The sequence below is a fragment of the Gallinula chloropus genome, assembly GCF_964237585.1.
Source record: "Gallinula chloropus genome assembly, chromosome: 3".
Lineage (NCBI taxonomy): Eukaryota > Metazoa > Chordata > Aves > Gruiformes > Rallidae > Gallinula > Gallinula chloropus.
In genome coordinates this window covers 17,166,408-17,190,028 of record NC_140087.1, presented here as the reverse complement: position 1 = coordinate 17,190,028, position 23,621 = coordinate 17,166,408, and the positions used below count along the sequence as shown (strand labels likewise).

Below are 23,621 nucleotides of genomic sequence, written 5' to 3'. Positions count from 1 at the left end.
GGCAGCTCTGTGCATTTTGTGCAACACATACCCGAGGCCTCGTTACAAACGAGAGCTTCGTCACACCGGCGCAGCTCCTGGCGAATGCACAGCATTCAGCAAGCTCAGTACTAGACAGCACAACTTCCCTCATTATACTAAAGTAATAAATAATTAAAAATTACAAAATACCATTTCCTTAAGAACACAATGACATTTTTTCACAAGTACTATGAGAAGGGGGCCAGGTCTCACTCAGTGTGAGCTGAGCTTTGTGAAATCATTCATTCTTTGGCATCCTACCTCGTAGGCTGCAGTGCGGGCGACTGCTCGAGTCCATGTTTCACCACGCAGTCAGTACATCTGCCGTACCGCCCGACTGCCCCGCCACGGGATATCGCCAGTTACTCTTCAGACATGTGGCAATACTCAAATCCCACAGGAATGATTAAAATCAATACCTAACTTTGGGGGAACCCCACAAAATTGGGAGATGTATTACCACTGTGAAGATGAAGAACTTGGCCGGTGTGTTGTAGACTGTAGTTTTAGGTACCGCCAGTGTCAGAACACTGAGGAGGAAAGGACCGATCCCAGCACGCTGCTAAGCATCAGAACACAGAGGAGGACAGGACTGATCCCAGCACGCTGCTAAGCATCAGAACACAGAGGAGGACAGGACTGATCCCAGCACGTTGCTAACCCCTCTCGCTTTCCAGCTTTTCTATCTCATTTCGTCCGGCCTCCGCGAGGTACGACAGGAGTCGTTTATAGGCTTCTCTGTTGAAAAAGCAAGGGAATGGCACCTGTTACTTGAACATTCTCACACATCCTTGAAGTAAAAGTACCTCATTCCCAAACACACTGGACACACACTGGGGTATTAAAAAAACAGTAACTCCCCCTACTCCCCCTTTATTCAACTTCTTTGTTTGCCATGAAGCTTTAGCATGGCCAGGTTGGGGGAAGAGTAAAGATTGCGTTGGTTATGGCTACAAGAGTGGTGAGGACACGTAGACATCTACTTGCTTAGTAAACCACTGTGAAAATATTTATTTATTTTAAACCCTGGAGATTGCAAGGCTTAAAATGAGATTGGAATCCAGACTTCATCATGTCTGCTCTGTGATTCCTGCTTGAGAAGTCTCTTTGTTAGTCACGATACAGCACATGGATGTAAGCCTCTGGCACAGATTTAAGACCATCATCCTCAAGAAAGGGCAACGAGCATTTTAAAATAAACCTGGAACACAGAAGGTGACTGTCACTCCAGTGGATTTTCCAGGACAGTGCATGGATGTGCTGGTAAGACTTTGACCTGCAGTTCATTCTAATACTCTCCCATCCTAGACAACATAATTATCATTAAAGTACTGCCTCTGACAATTAGGCCTATTCTAATTATAGATCTTTTCATGAAACAGTAACTTCAGCAAACAAACCTGCGGCTTTCATGTCAGTTCCCTGCAGTAACCACAGTGGACATCGCCACTATGAGCATCTAATGCAACTTCAGAACTTTGTTTCTTCCTTTTACGTAACAGGTTTGCACTTCAATCTCTGCAGTGATGGCCCAGAATATGTTAACAGAGTGTTACTCAGTGCCTGGGACCGAAGTGGGGAACAGTGGGTAGTCTTGTTCTTACAGTAACATGTCCACAGGTCACCTCTGACTCTGGGTGAAGGAGCACTTCCTACATACAAATTACTAATACAAAAGACCAACAACAGATCTAATAATATGTATGCTAAGTGATGAGGCTAAAAGAAATTTAGCTCTTTGGTCATCTCCAAGCACCTATTTCAGGATGCTCAACTAGTTGGGTTTTTTTTTTACTCCCCCAGCTCCATCCTGTAGGCAAAGGGATGAATTTACCCCATAAACAGTATAGACAGAAAGGACAGCCAGCTACAGCTACATTACCAAAAGCAAGTAGGATGCAGAGGCAACCTGGCTTCACTTAAATGCTACTGGGGCCCATAGCCCTGGTGTCAAAAATCTCCCTGAAAATATTTAGCAAATACAGGTGGCTTAAAACCATGAAAGGCCTGAGCCAAGGGAGATTCCTGGCCGAATGCACTTAAAGTCACTCAGTTTTTAGCGCCTGCGCTGCCGTCTAACACTGCTTGCTGTCAAGGGAATAAACCTCTCCTACTCATTGTCAAAAAAACAATAGTACATAAAAATCAAACCTCTGTGCAGCATTTCTTCCAAGACCTTGTTTGCGTTCCAAATCCTTCAGAGACTGTGTGATCGTGGGAATCAGGCCAGCAACTAACGTCTGATCCAAGACCGCCACCATTTCTAGCGTGCTGAAAACCCGGTGATCATACAGGGCACTGTAGTCCTGGATAAACTGCCTGAGGGGGACACGGAGGCATTTAGTGCAAGGTCAAAACTGGATGCAGAGCACATGCCAAGAACAACTGAAGAGTCTCATCAGAACAAGCAATCTGGCTGCATGGCAGTTTTCATATTTAGTTACGCAGGTTTCTGTCTTTAACTGAAGCCAGGCTTTGGGGGGCTGATCCTAAAAATCCCACCCATCTTGGTTTTGAGTAAATCATCAGTCTGCTGCTGTTCCACCAGGGCTGACTTGTTCCAGAGCACTGCACTTCGCAATGCCTCTGAATGCAAAGCTAAAACATGCAGTTATTGTTTAATAAAAATAATAATGATGACCAGCAAAACAAGAGCTCTCAATGCCTGTCTGCAGAAATAACACCAGTGTTCCCTGCAAAGCTCCACTGGGTCTTATGCAGGGCAGACCATGGATGGAAGCACACCCATTTGTCTTCCTGAGGGTTTGAGGTCTTTAAAGATCACAGATCACATTCAGACCAGAGGTAACACACAAGGGATGACACATGCCATGAAGTGATGTATTGTGTACAGACTGGCATGCCCACAAACACCCATTCGTATTTCAGGGAGTGTCTCTGGAGCGTCACCTAGGCGTGGCTTGGTACCACACCAGTGCTTAGGTCTGCAAAATGTCTTTGGGTGTCAGCCCAAGCAGCTCTTCTACTGTGAGAAACAGCATCCAGTTTCCAAAGGAATGGATTAAGTATCATTTAGATTATAATCTATTTGTTTTTAGATATAATCTATTTGTTTTGGTCACAAAATCAAAGCAATTTAAAAATAAAAGCTAAGCTTGTTATGTGAGGATTTGATCTCTTCAGATCGGGCACGGCTCACAGCACCTAACACCAGCCATCACCATTCAGTTCTTCCCCGTTGCAGCAGCCTCTCCAGCACACACCTTCCAAAAGAGGACCTGGTCCATCAGACAGCAGGTTATGTTTTCTCTTTTGTGCTCTGGCTTGTTGGCCAAGCTGTGTTTAAAACCAGTGCCAAAAGTACCATCATTTAAATACCGTAAACAAGTGACGACGCAGTATGTTAAGGATAATTAGTTATTTAAAAAAAACATGTTTGCTGTCAATTGGCTTGCAGTGGCTTTGCTGCCAATTGGCATCTTTTCTGGTTACCTAAATACAGAAGTCAGCTGGGTGGCACGTTCTCCTCCTGACCCTGCTTGGCAGCCTTCTACCATGTACTGTACAATGTCTGTGGATAATTTTTTAACTGTAAAAGAAAAATTCACAAGAGTCACACCGAGCTCTTGAACTGACCATCTGGAGAATGTCTTTCATGAAGATGAGAATTTTCAAATTAGAAAAAAATAAAATACTGTTTTCTTTTACTTTGATGCAAGGGAAATGACTGTGAGAGCAGTTGGCTAGACTGGCTAGAAAGAGCAGACCACATCACAGATTTATGCAGAAGTCTCTGTTTTCACCACCATTATCCTCTAAACATACACATTTCTAAGTACACTATGGTCTCTTTAAGTCAAAGCAGAGAGACACACACTTAGTGGAAATGGAGATTTTATTGAAATTTAAGTTCTGTTTGTGTTCTTCAGTCATTCCTATGTGGAATAAAGAAAAGCAGTCATGGCATTACATCCTGCCCAAAGCAGTATGGATCTACACCTTACTTTCATTCTGGTTTTATGGGGGGGTGGAGGGGAAACCCCAAAACTCCTTCTACTCCACAGCACATTGTGAAGTTCTTCCAGCTTAGAGCAGGTATGGCTATGATGGCAGAAGGGGGAAGGAAGATGTGCGATGATTCGTCTAATTTCCTAGGCATATTTTATCCTGGAAACTTTTTGATTCTGATCTATAAAAGTACTTTATCGGACAGAATTCCCAGGAGAAGCCAGAGGTGAATCCCCATCTTGCCTAATGCCTGTACTGGCAACATTAAGTGGAAATGTTGAGCTTATGCAGCCGTGTGCATTCACTGTATAAGTGTGGGGCCAACTGAGTGCTGCATTTCTTAAAGCAGCTAAAAATAAAGAAGTCTCACTACCAACAGAGCACGCTAAAAGGAGAAAGAAGACTCAAAGATGTCTTCAGAGAGCAACATGCTACTTTTAACCCACTTATAACACCTCTGTGGGGAGAACATACGCTACTCTTATTTGGGCTCAAACCTTTAGGTGCAGGAAAACTTCCACAGTTATCGAGCCTGGGAGAAAGGACATGGGAAGAAAGGAAATGCTCTTCAGAGTCCAATCATTAGGTCATTAGAGAGCAAACTGAGACAGGATTTCTCTGTCTCTTGGGACAGTAGTTCCAGACCAGTTAACAAAAAAAAAGCTTGTCCAGTTTATCTGGCCAAACTACCTCATTCACCTCCTCTAAGAGTTAAATTATGGGACGAAAGATCTTGGTGGTACAAATACCTTAGAGGTGTGCAGAGAGGGACTGAAAGCAAAGGAACAGCTCACCTTGTGGCTCATTAACCAGCACCAAGCACTTCAGCACGGCTGGGAGAACTAAGTCAATGTCACATAGTTCCGTGCTCTGGGTTCTCTGAAGTACTTCAAGAAGGAAAGCAAGAACTGAGGCCAGGCGAGGAGGTGGAGCGTGACCTTTGAACTGCATGTAGTTTTCACTGGGGAGAGAAAGAAAACCAAACAGAGTCTGTAATTTGGGTTTTTTCCCATTCAGTGGAAGCACCACACACCTTCAAATAACTCTCTGCTGCTGTTTCAGCCGGAGGCCTATTACAAAGATTTCTATCTTTATCTGGGCTCAACTAATGGCTTCTATTTGTCTTAGTCTTAGGAAAGACTCCCAATTTATCAGAGGACAGTGATGCCTCCTGACTCTTCTGTTGAGAGGGAAGTGAGAAATCACAGCTGCACCTATAATTATAGTTAAAGCGCCAAGCATGACTATAAAAGTTAAAAATAACAAAGGCAGTTTTGTAAAAGAAATACCTGAATAAACGGAGGAGTCAAGATTCCAAGACCCTAAACCAACCAACATCCAAAATACAACTGTTCAACTACTTTCTTTGGCTTCATGTGCTTTTGTCAACCCACAATCCAACCCATGGTTCCAGCTCTGCTGTTACACCCGTGCTGTTACTTTGTTTTTGTCAGCAGTATGTTGCAAGGGGCAGCCAAGGTGTGCTGTTGCTCTGTCAAAATTAACTGCAACATCTCCACTGTAGAACTTGTCATGATGACAAGAAGTGACCTGTCAGTTTGCCACAAAAGCAGCTTTTGCCATCACACACTCTGGGCGTTCAAATTTGAAGGGCTTGGTTTGTTATTTTTTCCAAAAAGGGATACAAGCATTGGAATTACTGATGGTTTGGCATTGCAAACTACTAAAATCTAAAGACAGTAACTTTGAATTGAAGCATTCCGGAGAGAAGAGTGCAGATAAGAACAACACAGCATTTATTCATCAGTTTGCAGGAGCACTCCCAGCGCCCTCAGACTCAGTTTTTAGCTATTTAATATTAGGTACATTGGTTACCCAAACCAGGCACGCATGCTTACTCAGCAATGCATCGATTCAAATCCACTACCTGTGTTATAAAACATACTAAAGCATGCTTCTACAACCTGACTTCCAGAGACCTGAACATTTCACTGCACAGCTGCAAAGCACTCGTATAACTTGGCAAATTAAAGTTGTAACACTTCTATGTTTCTGTGTCATGTGCTTTAGTATCAGGAATGCTGAAATCTTCTCTGACATTAATTTACTATGAAAATTTCACACTATGTTTTTTTGTTGGGGGTGTCCTCTTCCACTACAACAGTTCTCTGGCCTGGATAACACACCCCTGTTCATGTGGTTCCATTGCCTCTGTGCAGCACCAAGAAATTCACTGCCTTTCACAGGGCAAAATGACGTATTTGTCCAGCGAACTCTGTACAGGTAACTTTAGTAAGATGATGAAGTTTGAGTATTATGAAGTTAAAAACATGTCAGAGCTGAAGATTATGGAATCTTAATTCACTCCCTAGATACGTGATAATACAGGCTTTGCTTACAGGATTGCCTATCATATTTACCTAAGATCACCACTAAAATTCTCTTAATCATCGTGTAACATGGAAAAATGCAATTTCCTTGAATATAAGCAACCCCCTTATATATAAGGGGGTTTGATCACTCTCCCACCAGAGAGACAAGGTACAGACTGTTCCCCTTTCTGCAGTACCTAAAGCAGAACAGGGGCTTTTCAGCATTAGTGGCCCAGCAGCTGTAGCTGCTGCTGCCCCTGTGCGAGTAGTGTCAGCACAGTGAACAAGCACTGCCGCCTCGCCTTCGCGGCTTCCTCCTCCCACCTGCTACACTTCCATCTCCCCAGGTAGCTGGGACACTCACATGTGCCCTGATGCTTCCAGAGCAGCAGGGGCCTCCAGCACACAGGTAAGTGTGGCAACTGTAAGCACCACAACTCAGTGACCCTAAACACAGCCTGACACACGTGTGAGGATGTATATCAAGAGTGCAGTTTCTCTAGAGAAACACTTGCTCTCCGTATGGCCTCACATGGTACTTCTCCTTTTCTTATTATCCTCAGTGGCTCACTAGTCTTCCGATTGTCCCAGTTCTGCTCTCCTGATGAACACACGTTGTCCCTCCTTTGCTCCCTGCCCAGCAGCTTGCAGGCATTCCCCACAGCCAAACTGTTAGTTAACCGAGAGGGACACAGCGGCATTCCCTTTCTCATTAGCTACCTGTGAAATCTGAGCAATGTTTGGGTGTTTAACTTCACCAGTCCTTACTTTATGACACGCAGAGTGGTCTTCCGTAGACGGAGCATCTGGGGGGCTGTAAGGGAACTGCACAAGGCAGTCAGCATAGGGTGCTGTCCGGCTCCAGGTGCGGTCGGAGAAGAAGGGAGAAATCGTCCAAAATACTGTTGAATAATGGTCCCAAGCAGTTGATTTAAATAGGCACCCTGTGTTTGGGACTGACAACATATAAAGGACAGGCCCTGCAGAAGAAAGTTATTTTAAAAAGTGAGAAATGGAATTAATCTTTAAGACAACTATGGAATAAATCTTTAACAACCAGAGGCCACACACACTCACAGCACGCGGCGTAAACTGCTGTGCACAGGGTAACCACTGTGTGACACACAAGCACCAGTAATTTGCTGCAGACCTGAGGTGTGCAAATCAAGACAGAGAGAGGGCAAGGTTTGAGAAGGGGAGAAGAACCTTGTACTAGACTCGTTATTATACTGGTAGGTAAGTTTTGGGACACAGAAGCTCCTCTTCAAATTTGAAATAAAACCTCGGCTTTTCAGACCTGAGAAAGTGTTTCTGTGGCTAAGACATCCTCATTTCTTTTTCAACTCCTTATGTTGTCTAACGAAACATATTAGTCAGGTAATGAGTTGTAAAAGGAGGGAGAGAATTCCTCATCAGTTTGTAAAGCACTCGGAGACTACTGTATGAATGGTATTGCAGAAAAATAAGCACGTAGAACCGCGGTCTGGCAAGAAAAATATTGCTCATTAGGGTAAATTAGACATAATTTATAAGGGGTTGTTGGAGTTTTTTGGTTGGTGGGGTTTTTTTTTTTAGTTGTTTTTTTTTTTTTTTAATCTGTTTAAGAGAAGGCTAAAACTGCTGTGATTTATACAATATATAAGAAAAATCTATAATGAAAGACCCTGCCCAGAAAGTACCTCTGAACACTACCCACAGTTACACGGTACATCTCTGGAAAACAGTCTCACTGGTATGAGATGCTGTGTGAGAAAGTTAAAGGGTTTTCTTCCTCCTCCTTTGACAGGGAGAAGAAAAAAAAAAATCACTAAGAAAAAAAATAAAGCCCACTGATCTCCTACCACAAGTGTCACAGTGGCACAAATGTAAGCCTCTCGAATTCAGTTTAGTCCAACAAGATAAATGGCATAAAAGAAGGTCGAGCACAGAGTTCCCTAGACATAAGCTTCAGCAGCACTCAGAACTTCCACTGGCACTGCCGTCTGGACTCTGGTTTTGGCAGAAGGAGTATCTGCCAAACTGAATCCTGACAGTTGCTGAGGTGAGCTCATGTCTCTGATACACAATGAGTTCAAGACATGCTGCTTTTCTTCCCCAGCTACTGTTGCCTTCTGCACAGGAGGCTCTCCCCACAAATATTTTCATCTCTACCTGTCTGTGTGAACACGACAGAACAATTATTTCAGACAAAAACTTGGGAGGAGGCACAGCTGAGGGTTGTCTTGGCACCTTCTTGAAATAGGGGCTTCCTACTTTTGGTTCCATTGAAAACAAATACAGGAAACCTGGGATGTCAAGATACAAGGTGCTTCAGGACCTGCCTGAAGACTTGCTGTTGGTGGCCCTCGAACACAGGTATGTTCACTTAGGGTTTAACTCCACAGACTGCTAAGAGCTCCTTGGTAATCCGGTAAATCCCCATGATAAAACCCACACCTCCTGAACTGGGGCTCTGAGGAACACTGCAGAGTCTCTCCTCCTCTTCTGTATACACAGCAAAAGTTTTGTAGGAAAAAGCAGCTGCCGCTCTATCACAATTCTTAAAAAACAATGTTGGCATGTGGCAGTCAGAGCTACTGCCCACAGATGACAGATTATTTAGTATATAAGCTTGAGAGTTTGGTGTTTTCAGGAAGATGCTGCAGCAGAGAAGAGTTGCCTGTGCCTTTTGTAGTACAGCTCTTACAAAAAGAAAGAAAATATTCCTTAATCCCAAAATCAGAGCTGGCACTCTTAAGGCTCTAGGCTGTTTTAACTATCAAAAAAACCACCAACCCAACCACACAACTAAGTGAGAAATATAATGATCTCTCTTGTAAAAGGGACACAAATAACACCCCAACCTTATAGAGGACACCTGAAGAACGTAACATCTCTGAAGAACTAGCAATGATAGTTACTATGATGAGACAGTTCTTCAAATTGAGGATCAACAAATGCTACACAGAGTCAAGAAAGGAAGGAATCAGCTGTTATGAAATAGTAAGAATAGCTGTTGTTAAGAAATGATCCTAATGATGCTTAATAGGAGCAATAAAAAACAAAAAATATTAGAATTTAGACATCTGAGGGAACACTGGCTAACTTCTGCAGATCTTCTAATAGTTGAATTTGAAGACGTACCCACTAACCTAGCCTGATCCTTCAGACAAGCATTTTCATTCTCTGAGTAGCAGTAAACATCCTAATTTTTTGAGGAGTGGGAGGGGGGGAAGAGATGTAATCTGAAAAAGGAGGAAAGGATCAAATATTTTAAAAAAATATAATCCATCACCCTGTCAAGAGCATTACTGAAAGATACCCTTCGTGACTAGAGAGGGGAGAAAAGGACGTATGTTAAGTAGTGCTTTGTTTTTCTTTAGTTATCTGATGAGGATAGAGCGAACTCTTGAAACCCTGTAAGGAGAGTTGTGGAGAAGCATTTAGAAACATAGGAAATGCCCTTTTCCTGTAACTTAAATGTTTTCTCTAGAAAGGATTCTAGGTTCCTTTTTGGTGGGTCAAGCAGAGATGCTGCCTCTCAAGAAGGGTGCAATTTTAAAACCAGGTAGTGATACCAAAATTTTCTCCTTTCAATAGGGAGGATCCTCATTGTTTTCCCTAATAAAAGTTATAGGATTAGCACCAATGGCTTCCAAGATACAGAAAATCACTCCCCTTCTCTTCTACATGGTAGAAAAATACCGGAATCAGTCCTCACGTGGGAAGGGCATCAAAGCTCCAGCATCAAAGCTTTGCAGGGAGGAATCAGCACACCTTTGACCCTGAGGCTTCTCTACTGTTCCCTAAACGCTTCCAGAGAAGAACTTGGATTTCTCTTTCGGACATGCAGGCCCACTGACTTTAACTCAACACTGTGTTCTTTATTGTGGACTCTTTTCCCCCCCGCCCCTTCATAAGCACAGGGAGCCACAGACCTGCACAAGGTCAGACAATGCCGTACCCCTGTGAACAAAGGATAAACCACCATCCCAGCACAGCAGCTGCAAATCCTGCAGTATGGCAAATGGCAAAATACCCTGTGACACCCTAGGCCAAGGGTGACATTGCAAGGAAATCACTCAGAACTTTCTTCTTTTATATCCTAGAAAAGACAAACATGCTACTGGACTGTAATTCTGCACCAGAGATCTGAAATCAATCACATCAGACCCCTAGGACAACCCCTCCAAAGCAGATGGACTTTAAAGGGTTGATAGAGCCACTCTGTTTTTCTTAACTATGTTCTTCAGCCAGCTTCTGAGGCCAGAAAAAACCCAGGCAAAAACCAAAGACATTTTTGGAGGAGCAGAGGGCCATGGCAACATCTGCTGATGCGGATTCCCGTGCATGTGCACTGCAGGAACCTTTAGTGGCCAGAGCTGCCTCTTTATTCTGATTTATCCATCTATCTGTAAGTCACCTGTGGAGAGCAAAGAACCGATTAGTATGGATTACTGGAACTATTCAGAGCAGAAGCGCCAAGCTACCTAATGATGACTTACAATATCAGTCCTGCTGTTGGAATAAATCTGCTGTTCACCAATTAATGTTGTACATTTCCTATTAAACACATACTATAATTCACAAAGGGTATTAATAAGCTTGCTCCAATATCGGACCGCAGATGTGGCTCACGGGAGGGCTTTTCAGGTCTGATCTCTGACAAATGCTGAGCCTGCACAGGCCCATTAAAACCACTGGAAAATCTATGTGCCAAGCACAGCTCTTTCCCCACTCCCTCGTATTTCGATAGAAATCAACCGTCGTCAGTGTTTGGACATGAGTGATGCTGATAAATCAAGAGGGGTATCTCACTTCTCCCATTGTTCTGTATATTACACACAGCCACACTGTATTCTGCAAGATCCAGTGGAGAGAAGAAATACCAGTTTGAATGCTGTCTGTACAATGCTTCACTCCCTCCCTGCATCACTGATGTATGATGTGTACCAAAATTCCTCCAAGGAATCCATGCAAGAGCAATCCCAACTGCTGTCAAACTTCCAGGGGGAGCTTCAGCAACCCATTATCACACAAATCAACTCTCAACTGCTTTTTACAATGGCAAAATATCTAATGTTAGATTTTACATGCCTCACTGTCTTGTAGTTAACAACACTTCCATAAAATTATAAGATGGCTGTTTGTCCCTGTTCTTCAAGCTTTACTTTGGGAAGTCCATCATTCAAACAACTCTGAGGACAATTTGATATGATATCCAAACAGAATCTTTCTTAGGTCATCAAGTATTACCAAAACACAGTGAAAGAAATAATATCCAGAGAGTAACCAACCCTTTAGGCACGAGAAAAAATTGCTAGTTTTAAAGTTGCTAGAGCTGAGCTATTTTGAAGAATCAGACACTGAGTTTGAAGGAAACTTCTAGGTAAGTTCAATGTATAGTGGAGCACAGATCTGTTGTCCAGTAACTGTCAAAAGGCACAGCTGTATAGTCAAAATTTTTATACAGGTATGCAGTAAGCTGAAACATAATGTGGAAATAAAAAGTTGAGGTGACAGAAACACACTGTCTAATCTTCATTAGCACTTTTATTCCAGTTATTTGTGTCTGTGCAAGATTGCACCAAACCTGTAATTTTGATCTATTAAAAACAAACCTGTCATTTTCAGGGGAGGATGGGATTCAGTCATCAGTTTGGATGACTTGTGAACTATGCCTTGGGGAGAGAAGAAGGAGCTTTGTATAGTGCCCCAAGAGATGAAAACTTGGTCTCCACCATTTTAGGGTGATGAACATGGGTGATGTTATCTCTTAGCACAGCACAGTGACAACACTGACCTTGTTTTCAGGCCTGATGCCCAAGTCGTGCATCAAGCTGCATTACCATTACTTAGGGTGTTTGAGTGTTTGCAGAAGCTTTGCCTATCAAATTCAGAAATTCCATAGGATTTCATAGGACCGATGCATCAAAGAGTTTGCAACATTACCTGCTACCAAGAATGATTTCAAATCCTCTTGAAAATCCAAAAAAAAGGATCAAATAAACCACAGTTAGTTGTTAACAACTCTAGTAAGTTTTCTGAGATCTAAGAAGGGTTTGTTGGTTTTTTTTTTTGGACAAAGGAGGGGGAGTCCACACTGAAGGACCCGACAAAGGAGAATTCAAAACAAAAGAAGATTGAGATGGAGCCCAGAACTTTGCAGGACACTGGGAAAAAAGAAAGGGAAAAAAAAAAAGACTTGAAAAGACCTCTGAGAAGAAATTGCTACTCAAGGGCTTTTATGCTTTGACTATGAATAAAGAATTTGCATGTATAAGAAGATTCTTGCATGGTCTCCAAATTCCTGTTTCTTTATTTTCATGTAACTGCCAAAGGATTAAGTTGTAAGCTACGTTATTAACAGGGATAGATCTGTGGAACAATGTTTGTCTCACATTAAGGTGAATTAAGGCTCCTGCACTAAAATACCTCTGCTCCACCTCCTGTAATGGTTACCAGACATAAGGCAGCCCCCCATGGAGAGCCTGACATCTCACCAGCACCTTAGGTAGTCAAGGTGTGGTTATTGCCAGAAGATGCTGTTTGTCTGTATGTCCTCCCACCCTGTTTACATGCTTTCCTTCCTGCACATGCTGTTTTAGCACTTTTCTGGTATGCCCATTTGGGGATTTGTTGTTTGGTTTTGTTTCTTTTGTAGGGCTAGTTACTAGTTGAATCAACCCACCAATTTTCCCATATTTACTGAAACATTAAAGCAAATTAAATTGGAATGCATGTGGTGTGAAAAGGAATGAATTTAGCCATAAGCCAACTATGCAATGATAACCTGAGAGGTCAGACAGTGTCTAGAATCCATTCGATCTCAAAGGAGCTCAGATGCTGTCCTAAGAGAATTTATTTTTTCTTAACTGATACTGAAGTATTTCCATTCTGAGTTGATCTTAAATTGAAATTTTTCCACTTCCCCAAATAAAAGGGAAAAAAGTCTTTTGAGACAAACAAAGCAGTTTGAAGCGCTTAAAAATGCTGGAACTTTGTAAATACAAACAGTTAATAAAATGTAGTTGTTCCATATTGAAATAGGAAACTTAACTCTCTTCTTCATCTTGTTTCCCCAGAAGAGAAATTGTGAAATTAAACAATTACTCGTTTTCTAGAAGCAACATTTGTCTAAAATAAACTATTTGTTCAATAAGATCATCTGGTTTTGCCGGAAAGCACGTGGGCTACACAGCAGAGTGCTGAAGAGTGGGACAGCGAGGTCAGGAAGGCAGAGACTGACAAAGAGAACAGGAAACACTTGGAGCTCAGAACCAACTTGAGTGGCTTCATCTTAAAGCTACATCCGTATGCGCAGGCTACAGAGAAGCAGCGCTCTCAGACTAAAATACTAAATTAGCAAGCAGTCACACTCTGTGTAATATCAGTGTCCAGATGGTCCTACAAGTATATAGCTTCTGAAAATACCTACAGAGCAGCAAAGCATGCCATATTCTGCACACCATTATATAACAGCATTCATGTCTGTACAACACACCATCGAGCGCCATGCAACTTCTGAAAGACACAACAAATCTGAGGGATGCTCACAATGCCACCACTGTGCTGGTTCTCAACACAATGCTGTAATCAGTTAAGTCTGCAATTAAAATTGAAGGCTAAGAGGGAAGGGAAAAAAGCAAGCAAAAAAGACCCAAGGATTTACAAGGAAAACCATGTCAACTTACTTATTAAAAAAAAAATTAAAAATCCTTTTGTGTTCCTCACCTGGGGGAATTAGTTTCTTTCTACAGCATCACCAAGCCTGACAGAGTTTCAAGAGTAATAGGTAAGCTGAGGTAAGAATAGAAGGAATAACGAGCAAGAAGTCACATAAGTGTAAGCAGCAGGAATTTGATTCAGCAAAAAACATTATCAAACTATTAAGATAAAAGTGTCATTGGATGCAGAGGATCGTCTTCTGTTCTAAGAGCAGTGGGGAAAAGATAAATGTAGCTCATCTTTAATTATCTCCAGTTAGCTAAGTAAAGGATGATTTAAAACATTTGTTTGCTCTCCTCTCCTCAAGTATCCTGGCACACATTATGCTTATTTGATCCCACCATTTCAGGAACCTCTCCAATCAGAGATCAGTGTAAGCAGCAGGTTGGCTAACAGCTTCTCTGTATACAGTGATCAGACCAGCAGCTCTGGAACGCACCACAGCATAGCTGCACACAATGGGAGGAAAGCCAAGGGGAGGGCAGTTTTCCTTCCACTTCTACAGGAAGAAAAAAACCCACCACAAACCCCTCTTGCTCTTTTAAATTGTCAACACTTGTTTTGCTTAGGGAAAAAAGAAAACATCCTCTGCAGTATGAATCTTTTCCTGAAGATAGGTTTGTCTGCTGATTGAGTTCAGATACTTACCTGAAGGTAAAGATGCAGGCTTTCCTGAATGGCAGACAGCAAAGCCACAGGCAGCTCTTTGTCCTGCTGGAGCACAGAGTGCGGCAGCAGCAAGCAATCCACGATGCGGAACAGCAGTTGCTGTGCTTTGGAAGTAGCCAGTATCGGTGCCCAGAACTTTACAAGGCATCCTGTTGGAAAAAAATAATTAAAAAACAATAAAACCAAGAAATCTCAAAGCAATTTACAGTTGGGAAAAAAAAAAAAATTAGATAATCCAAGAGTAGCAACAGCAACTGAAATGTCTCACACCCATGTGCTCACTCCATGGCATTCCGTTAGAAAAAGCCCAGTAAAGAGTACTCAAAGTCCATTTACAGTTCCACAAATGAAAGGATTAAATTGATTCAATATGTTACAAGTTGATAGGGAAGTGGGGATGCTTTAGGAAAAGTACAGCAACGCTAAAGGAAAGGCAATTTCTAACATCCCTGCAGGAAAACTATAAAGCTTGGCACATAACACTACTGGAATGAGCACACATGTACTCACATAGCATGTGAGGTACAATTTTTCCTAAGAAAATAAATCTATAGTTAAAATACACATTTGTGTGTTAATACTGAAAACACAGATTCAATAAAGGCAGATTCCTATGCAGTAGGTTCCCACAGGCTCTAAGTTCACATTCAATTAGAAGCAAGAAGTTTGCTGGGTTAAAAATAACAGGAATTTTCCAAGAAAATATGTTTTAAGACTTTGAAAATAAGGAAAGATCAAAAGTAGGCTGTTACAAGATATTATTAATCTATAAAAGTCATCCATTACCATCTCTAAAAGCAACACAAAACAACATTAATCTTGTGGAGTGAAAGAAAACACAATGATCAATCATAGAGAAAGGGAACAGTCACTTAACAATACTTCTAATAACGTTGTCTGAGCTTCCTGTTTTGAAAGAAACGTGTTCATTCCAGCTAAAAGTACTCCTCCTATTATCGCTGCTGTGATGTATGGGACAGCAGAAGACACAATCTGACCACAGGCACGAGGTGTTTAGATGTGTTACGTCCCATGCTTTGTCCATATAATTTAACAAGCCCACAGAATGTGAAGAAGTGATGAAAATATGCATAGTTTTTTGGTTTTTTCTTTTAAACCTTTTTTTAATGTTTTCTTAACTAAAGGGAAAGGACAGTTTCTTGCATACGACAGCCTGACTGGAGATTAATCACTCCCCACTGCAAGGAACTTAAAGGAAAATACCAATTTAAAATTACATTACAGGGCTCCAACCCAGCATCTGGATACCTAAAACCATTTCATGTGACATGTGTCTCATATCAACATACGCAGATCTTGCAACAGAAAAATTAAGTCTTTTACAATAGTAAAATTAAATAGTAAATTAAGTCTTTTACAAATCTCAAACTCTGTTACATTAGTCACTTTTTCACAGTGAGGGTGACAGAGCCCTGGGACAGGCTGCACAGGGGGGCTGTGGAGTCTCCTTCTCTGGAGATATTCAAGACCTAACTGGATGCCTACCTGTGCGACCTGTCCCAGGGAACCTGTTTGGCAGGGGTGTTGGACCTGATGATCTCTTAAGGTCCTTTCAAACCCCTATGATTCTGTGATTAGACGCACCTTTTGCATCGTGGTCATGCTTTTCTCTGTATTGCTGACAGTCACAACGTATACTGCATGTACACGCCAACCATTACCCCTGTCTTTAAGGTGCATAAGGCTTACTCTGTTTTTAAAGGTAAGTAGGTCAGACTGGCGCATTCATTCATAATAAATGAGTAGTTCCCCACTTTAGTGAACAAATACTAGAATTGAAGCTTTAATCAAGCACAGAGTGTACGTAAGAGAGGCAGCTCTAAAAGAAAGTTACATTCCTAAGCCAACCTGCCCACTACCCTAACTCCAGTAAATGTGATATAGCATGTCGTAGCATTGCTTCGCTGGCTTGTCACAGCTTCTGGTTTTGTTTCAGTAAAACAGGTGGTTTTCACAGTGTCCAATGACATGAAAACATCTTGCTTTCAAAAACACTGATTTGCAGGGGTAATTAGAAAAAACAAAACCAAAATCCCCACCAAAACTACAAGGAGGTTATAGTCAGGATAAAAATCAAAGAAGAATCAGTGGAAGAAAGTTAAATATCTAAATAACATCTTGGTAACTTTGCTTTTTTAAACCATATAAGATGGACAGCAGAGAGGAAAAAAAGCATTTAAAAAAAGTAATCACATTTTACTGATTCCTTAACATCATTTCCTAAAAGATAAAAAGTTGCAAAATACTTACCTATGATCCAGTATGTCAGCTGCAGACCTTCTGGAGGTCCTTTTACCTTCAGATAAGGTTTTACATATTTTAATACATCACCTAAATACTCCAGGGCCTTTGCTACCATGGCAGATTTCTCAGGCAGCGTGTGAAGGCCACTGTATGTTCTACCAACAGCCTGAGAAAACAGAAACACTGCAATAAATATAAATAAACTTACTAAGTCTCTTAGGATGTCTGCATAATTTCTTTCTGTACACCAAACAAAATCTCTGTACATAATGCCTTTTCCTGATGCTGACAGAGAGAGAGGTACAGTACCTTAATGAACTGGACAAGAGCATTTTTAGGGTCTTGCTTGAAAGCTGACTCTTCAACATGAGCCTTTGAAAGTATGTTTTCTACTTCTGAGAGTTTAAAAACCAGTCTTGTCATTTCAGTCAGCTGGTCCTTATAGGCTTTTGCTGTTTGTAACAAGAGAGCACAGCAGTAAATATACTATACAGTTATGATTTTCAATTTGCTTTAGTCCCAAAATCATAAAATGAAACAGGATTTTAAAATGTCTAAACTACAAGGATTCTGCAACCCACTGCATCTCCCTAAACAAAGAACGGGTGTCTGAACTAGTTACGTTTCTGATACAAAGAGAGGAGAACGAAGAGTATTCAGGAGGGATAACCAAATCTTTCATTTTCCTGATGGCTTTCTTCAAAATCCTCAAAGTGTGTATGAAAAACAAGTAAAATGTGTTCTACAAATAATTAGAACTGTGGTGCTTCACCAAAGAAGTTATGAAGTATTGCTCTAAGAAAGCAAAATATCTAATATAAAAAATGGGAAGAATTACATGTAACTGGATACCCGCCCCCCCTTCTCCCCTCCCCTTTATTTTTTTCCCTTCCTCTTTTAGGGCATTCACAGCATGATTTCTGACTATTTACTTCAGGTTTTCACTTTTTTCAGAGCACTTTCTCCATGGGGGAAAAATAGCTTGTTTCCTTGGGAGCAAGTTTTTGTTCTTTGCTTCCAAGGAAACAAGCTCTTTTATCTTTGTTTGTGATAAATTTGTCATATGCAGAGCAGGCAAACTATCAATAAATAGCACAAGCAGCGTAAAGAAACACATTTTGTAATTAGGTAAAAGTAAAGGAATACAAACAAAAATACATTTTGTAATTAGCTGAAAATGTTTGCCAGTTTTGCAATATAGAATCGTTACTGCAAACATTAGGGAAATGTGAACACTTACCAACTGTTCGCTCAGCATCTGTCTTGGCCAGGATACCAGGCGGTTGATCTATGAACATTTGCAAAATGCATCGAAACCAAGAGCGTACTGTCAAAGCTTCATAGGATGCATACCCCATACCAGAAAAAGCTTCACACAGCGCACTGTATAGGTGGAAGAGGAAGAAAAAGGTAGAGAGATCAAACGGAAGCGTGCAGGAAGGCGGCAGCGTCTCTCGTTTGGCTGTAGGCATATAGGAACAGTGCACAGGAAGGAGCAGAAATAAAGCAACAGAAAGGCCAACTGGCATGGCTCTACAGAATCTGCTCACAGTATCCCAGTGCCTAAACACAGAGAGCATGATAAATTCGGCAATGCTACCCATGGTAAAATAAAAGTATATATACGCATATACATATGTTTTCTCTATGTAAAACTGCTTAAGCTGCCCCAGCCTTTCCAATAAAGTTAGCTCCGGTGCCCCACGCTCCTCTGAAGTCTGCCTAGTCCTAGTGATATAGAAGATGGAGAGGAGGTCTACAGTAGCAAATACAGACATGTCACGTTAGAAACAGATCAAAAGGAGTAACATAAAAAGGCAGCTTGGAGATGAGAAAGGAAACCGCTCTACTTGATGTACACTTACAGACGTATGCATTTATGTATGTACACATACACAAGGATATACATTCCCACACACAGCAAACGTGCTGTATATATGCTTCCAATCCAACAATCACTACTGTTCCACCAGTCAGGTGTCAGGCTGGCGTGAATGGCACCATCAATGCTCAATGCACAACCCCTCTACTCTACTGCTGAGTGTTCCCCAAGCTGTACCTGCCTTACCACTGCAAGTAGCTGCTGTAGCCACTTTTCCCAAGCATATCAGCCTGCATCATTAATTCTGCAGAAACCCCTTGCTGATGGACAGCGGGTCTGTTCTGCGCCCTGTTTGCAATTCCTATCAGATGAGCTCCTTGTGTGCTTCAGGTCACTGAAATTTCTTGAAAATAGTTACACCTTTTTACTTGAGAGATTTCCTCCCTGGTCAGTCCTAGGTGCTTTGACTTTAATGAAAAATGCTTGTAGTCTATTCTTGATATATGTACATATAAATCTACTTATTTTCTCCTGAATTTTTACTCGTGTTTGCAACAGAAAGTCAACACAGGTCCAGACAGAAACCAAACTGGATCCTGTTTCTCACTGAACAACATTAATAGAGCTTTTTTTCCTGTTTCATTTCATTAAAACCAACGACAACTGTATATTTTGTCTGAACATCCCTGCTGATTGACAAAATAAATAACAAGACCAAATGCAAGCAAATAAAACATTTAAAAAAGATAATTAAATTCCATTACCAAAAGGGATAAACCCAGGATGTCTATGGACTTAATACTCTTTGCAGTAATGTATAAACATCAGAAAAGTCACAGCCTTACATAACCTAGTACACAGCTAGTCTACTAGCAAACAACTAGCCAACAACTCAACAAAAACATTTTCTGCTGTAGTGCCACTCTTTGTTTCTCTCACGTGCTGGTACGCCACTTTAACATCTTCCTAAAACTGGAGAGGAATATGCTCCTAATCCTTAAGAAAGGAAAGAATGGTAAGTACCTGCCAGAAGGACAGCAAGTGGTCCTTTTAAACCAGTGAGTTTACACACATGCTCCAAGATTTTTTTGAACAGGTTACAATACTAGTAGTATTGTAGCTACACAATACGCATCTGCAGAGAAACTTTTAGGCTGCAAAAGAAATGCCACCAAAGTTTGTGCCTGTGTTCCTAAGGGTACAGCTTGTCCATCAGAACCTCTGTGTTCGATCCTGAAATAAATGATATGCAGAATAAGCCTCAATCTTAAAGAGACCAGGCAGAGCTTGCTGGGTATATAACAGTATCAGCAATGAAGCAATCTCTTTAGTTTTTAACTGAGAATGTTTGATGTGAAAATTATCAGAGCGCAGTAACCATGAAGTCTTAAGATCCCAGCACTTAGATACTTTGATAACTTTTGCTCTGCAACTGCCTAAGGTAAATAAGTACATGAATCATGTTACAAAAAAAAAGTAATAAAAAAATGCTGTCTTATTAGCATATCCTAAAATGTCAATGTTTAGAGTATGATACCTCTGTATAATTCTACCAAAAAAAGGCTTATCTTAGGTACTCATTGTCCTTGCATAAGGAAATCTGCACACCTTACTGCTCACGGAAAAGGGAATGACATACCTTCTCCTCCTTTCAGATACTTCAGTTTTTACCTCAATGGGCCTTGAAGTAACTGAGAGGGGAAAAACAGACAGTTCTCCTTGAGGGCTGGCAAATCCCTTACGAAAGGGACAAAAATACCTTTCTCTGTGGGAGTGCTTTCCATCCCATGCTTCCAGCAGGGGGGAAGATTCAGAAAAGCAGAGTAAGAGTGAGAGAGAACGTATGAGAGGGGCCCAGAAAGAGTGAGAACATATACAGACACATAAGCAACAAATACCCATCATCACTCAACTATGCAGTCATGCTTTTACCTACTAGTTCTCTCAATATTGCATCTGTGAACCTGACATTTTCAGTTAGTCCAAGGCACAACCTGCAAGAGGGGGGCAAGGCCCTCTCGTTCCTTTCTAAGGCAGTATTTAGAAACAAAGGTTTGAATTCCCTCAGAGTGCAAGACCCACTTAACTTGGGTTTTCTAAACTCCTGCTCAATTGCTCTAACCTCTCCACTAGTGTACATCAGGCAGCTATCATCAATTCTAACTGTATTTTTAGATGAAATTACGGCAGTGGGGTTGCACGGAGAACTCAGTACTAGCCACATGAGCATCTCTGCACTTGCTAATACAACTGTGCTCCCAAACACCTGGGAACAGGAATGCTTTGGCCACGGTTCCCAACACAGGAAATGCTACCTCACTCAGCATAGCAATGTGTCTGTGGATATATATATAACAATATTTCAGGTGCTTAATGAATATTGCTAATGAATACTTAAGTAACTGCTTTCAATCACTTAAGACTTTACTGCAAGAACCAGTAATTAGCCTTAAGCACCTAAATTATCCCAAAATTCCAGTTCAGGCATCAAAATATTTTCCTTGATCTCACTAGAAGAGCAGCAAAATTCAAGTTATAAATGGACATTTATGCACTGAACTCTTACTTCATTCAACATGTGTTAGGTATCTGCAACTTGGCATGAAACTCACCCTATAAAAATCCCTATGAAAGAAATACAGGAAATCAGAGGACTGGATGCTCCTCTCCTGAGTTCCAAAGTGATACCCAAGTAACTAAATTCAATGCATTTTAACGTCTCCCTACAAGGTGGCCATAGGCACATCTTTGCTGATCACAATGAAACAGTCCTTACCACATCCTAATGTGCAGCATGCTTCTTAGTATAATACGTACCCTTAAAATGTGCAACGTTTTTGACTTAAAATATAGTCTGACATAGAAACATTTCCAATCTCTCACCTCCCTTACTTCAGAAAAAAACACAGCACAACAACCGCCACCACCACCATCCATCTTCCTCAACTTCAGAGGCCTACTGAAAGCAAATGAAATTCCTTAGGTATATAAAAGTCTGACTGGACAGAGTCCTGGGCAATCTGCTCTAGCTGACCCTGCTTGCACAGAAGCATCGGACAAGTCAAACTGCCTGATCTCAAGAGTCTCAACCTAAACAACCGAGTAATTCTGTAAAAAGTCAATACTGGCATGTAAAGCATAGGAATGTAATAATTTTTCTAAACCTATTCTTTAATTTAAAGTATCCATTTAGCAGATCTCAGAAACCTGAGCTGCATGAACATTAATATACACCCAGAAAGTGACCCAGGATTGTAAAAAATAAAGTCTCAATGCATGCATTTCCTTGTACGTTGATACTGCCCAATCCATCCTTCTCAGCTTCCTAAAGAAGTTGTTTATGTTGAAGAAGTCAAGACATTTAAACACTGGAGACTTACTACACAGCACCTTCAGATTTGCATGACAATGTTTATCTTGACTTTTTAGAAAAGGATTTAAGGTTTTAAGTGCAACTGCTATGAGGAAAAATAAGACCAGGCCTTTTAATTAGAAATTATAAAATTCACCAAGTTACATTATTCAAGTTCAAGTGCAGCCAGGGCAGGAGACCTTGCCAAACTGTAACACTGGTGCCCTAGTGTAGTGACAATAGAAGGGAGTGCATAACTGTAACTATGCAAATTAAAAGTAGGTTATGGGTTCAGGCATTTCACTTTGATGCAGCACTACTCTTCACATAAGTACTTCTCTGAAGATATTGTCTAGGTCCCCATTTTTGAAAATCTGTGAGTAACAACATTGCTTCTTGTAAGGAAAAAAAATAAGTGGTTTGCTATATAAAAAGACAAATAACTTTTTCAAAATACTTACCTATCAAATTTTGAGTATCTTAAGCTATTTACACATGAAACCCCAACAATCCAACCCAAATAACACCCATCACCTTTGTGAATGATCCCAGATTATTTCAAGAAACCTAGAACATTAACAGATGCAAAGACCCTGGACCATCTTGATGAAACTTTACTCTCTGAACCAACGTTTTCCACAAGTCTAATGAAGGAATGAGAAGGTACATGCAGTTGACATTTTTCACCTGTTTTGAATTAGGTGACTTAGGTATCTTGACACCAGCTGAGGCCACACCATGTCATCCCATCCAAACAGCTGCATCATTGATAGAACGGGCTGTGGCTGGAGGTCTGATAGGGCTTTGCTGGGTATATCCAACGCTAAGAGAGTAAACCCTGATTTTTAAAGAAAGAAAAACAAGGCATCAGTTCAGTGGTTTCTCAGTACAACCCCATTCCGCTAGAAGGTGCTGAAAATTAATTATGATTAATAGTGTGCAGTCTGGGAGGACCAGAAATCTCAATTAAAACTAGGCAACTAGTCTAACAGCGTTTGTACACTTGTTAAATGTAGTCTCTGTCCCAGAGAGTTTGTATGTCAACATGACACACTGAATGCAAGAGAGTGAAAATGGATCCAAAGATGCACCATTTCAAATACATTAATGAAACCACAGATTATAAACCCTGAAGGCATACCTTTATCACCTATGCAATAAAAAACAGAACTTAAAAACTTGCTCTTCTTGGCCTCCTTTTCTTGTCTCCATCTGCCACTTCTCCCCTTGTACACAGAAGTATTTCTGTGCTTTATGGGGTTCAGTTTTATTTCTTTGCTTAGTTGTTTTTACACATTTCTCACAGTGAAGAACTGTATTTAGAAAGAAACCACTCAGTAAAAGCTGGTACATTACTATTTTAAAAATAAACTTTTCATGTATCAGAAGCTACTGTGTAAATAAAGCACAGATACATAAGAGAAGCTTATTCTTAAAAAAAAAAGGACCTTCATGTAACAGTCACAGATCTAGAAACTGGGAC

The 23,621-nt window shown here is 41.0% G+C and overlaps 1 protein-coding gene across 1 annotated transcript in view; it reads right to left on the bottom strand.

Moving 5' to 3' along the window:
- Positions 1-677: 677 nt before the first annotated feature.
- The window catches only part of MMS22L (MMS22 like, DNA repair protein), a gene marked incomplete at both ends in the record, with an annotated part of 92,635 nt that continues 69,691 nt past the window's right edge, over positions 678-23,621 (bottom strand). Inside the window, 10 exons of the mRNA XM_084262541.1 lie at positions 678-759; positions 2,173-2,340; positions 3,475-3,571; positions 4,785-4,951; positions 7,092-7,303; positions 14,679-14,848; positions 16,971-17,130; positions 17,274-17,416; positions 18,205-18,347; positions 22,826-22,976. Of these exons, the coding sequence (XP_084118667.1) occupies positions 678-759; positions 2,173-2,340; positions 3,475-3,571; positions 4,785-4,951; positions 7,092-7,303; positions 14,679-14,848; positions 16,971-17,130; positions 17,274-17,416; positions 18,205-18,347; positions 22,826-22,976 (1,493 nt within the window). The remainder of the gene's footprint in view (positions 760-2,172; positions 2,341-3,474; positions 3,572-4,784; positions 4,952-7,091; positions 7,304-14,678; positions 14,849-16,970; positions 17,131-17,273; positions 17,417-18,204; positions 18,348-22,825; positions 22,977-23,621) is intronic.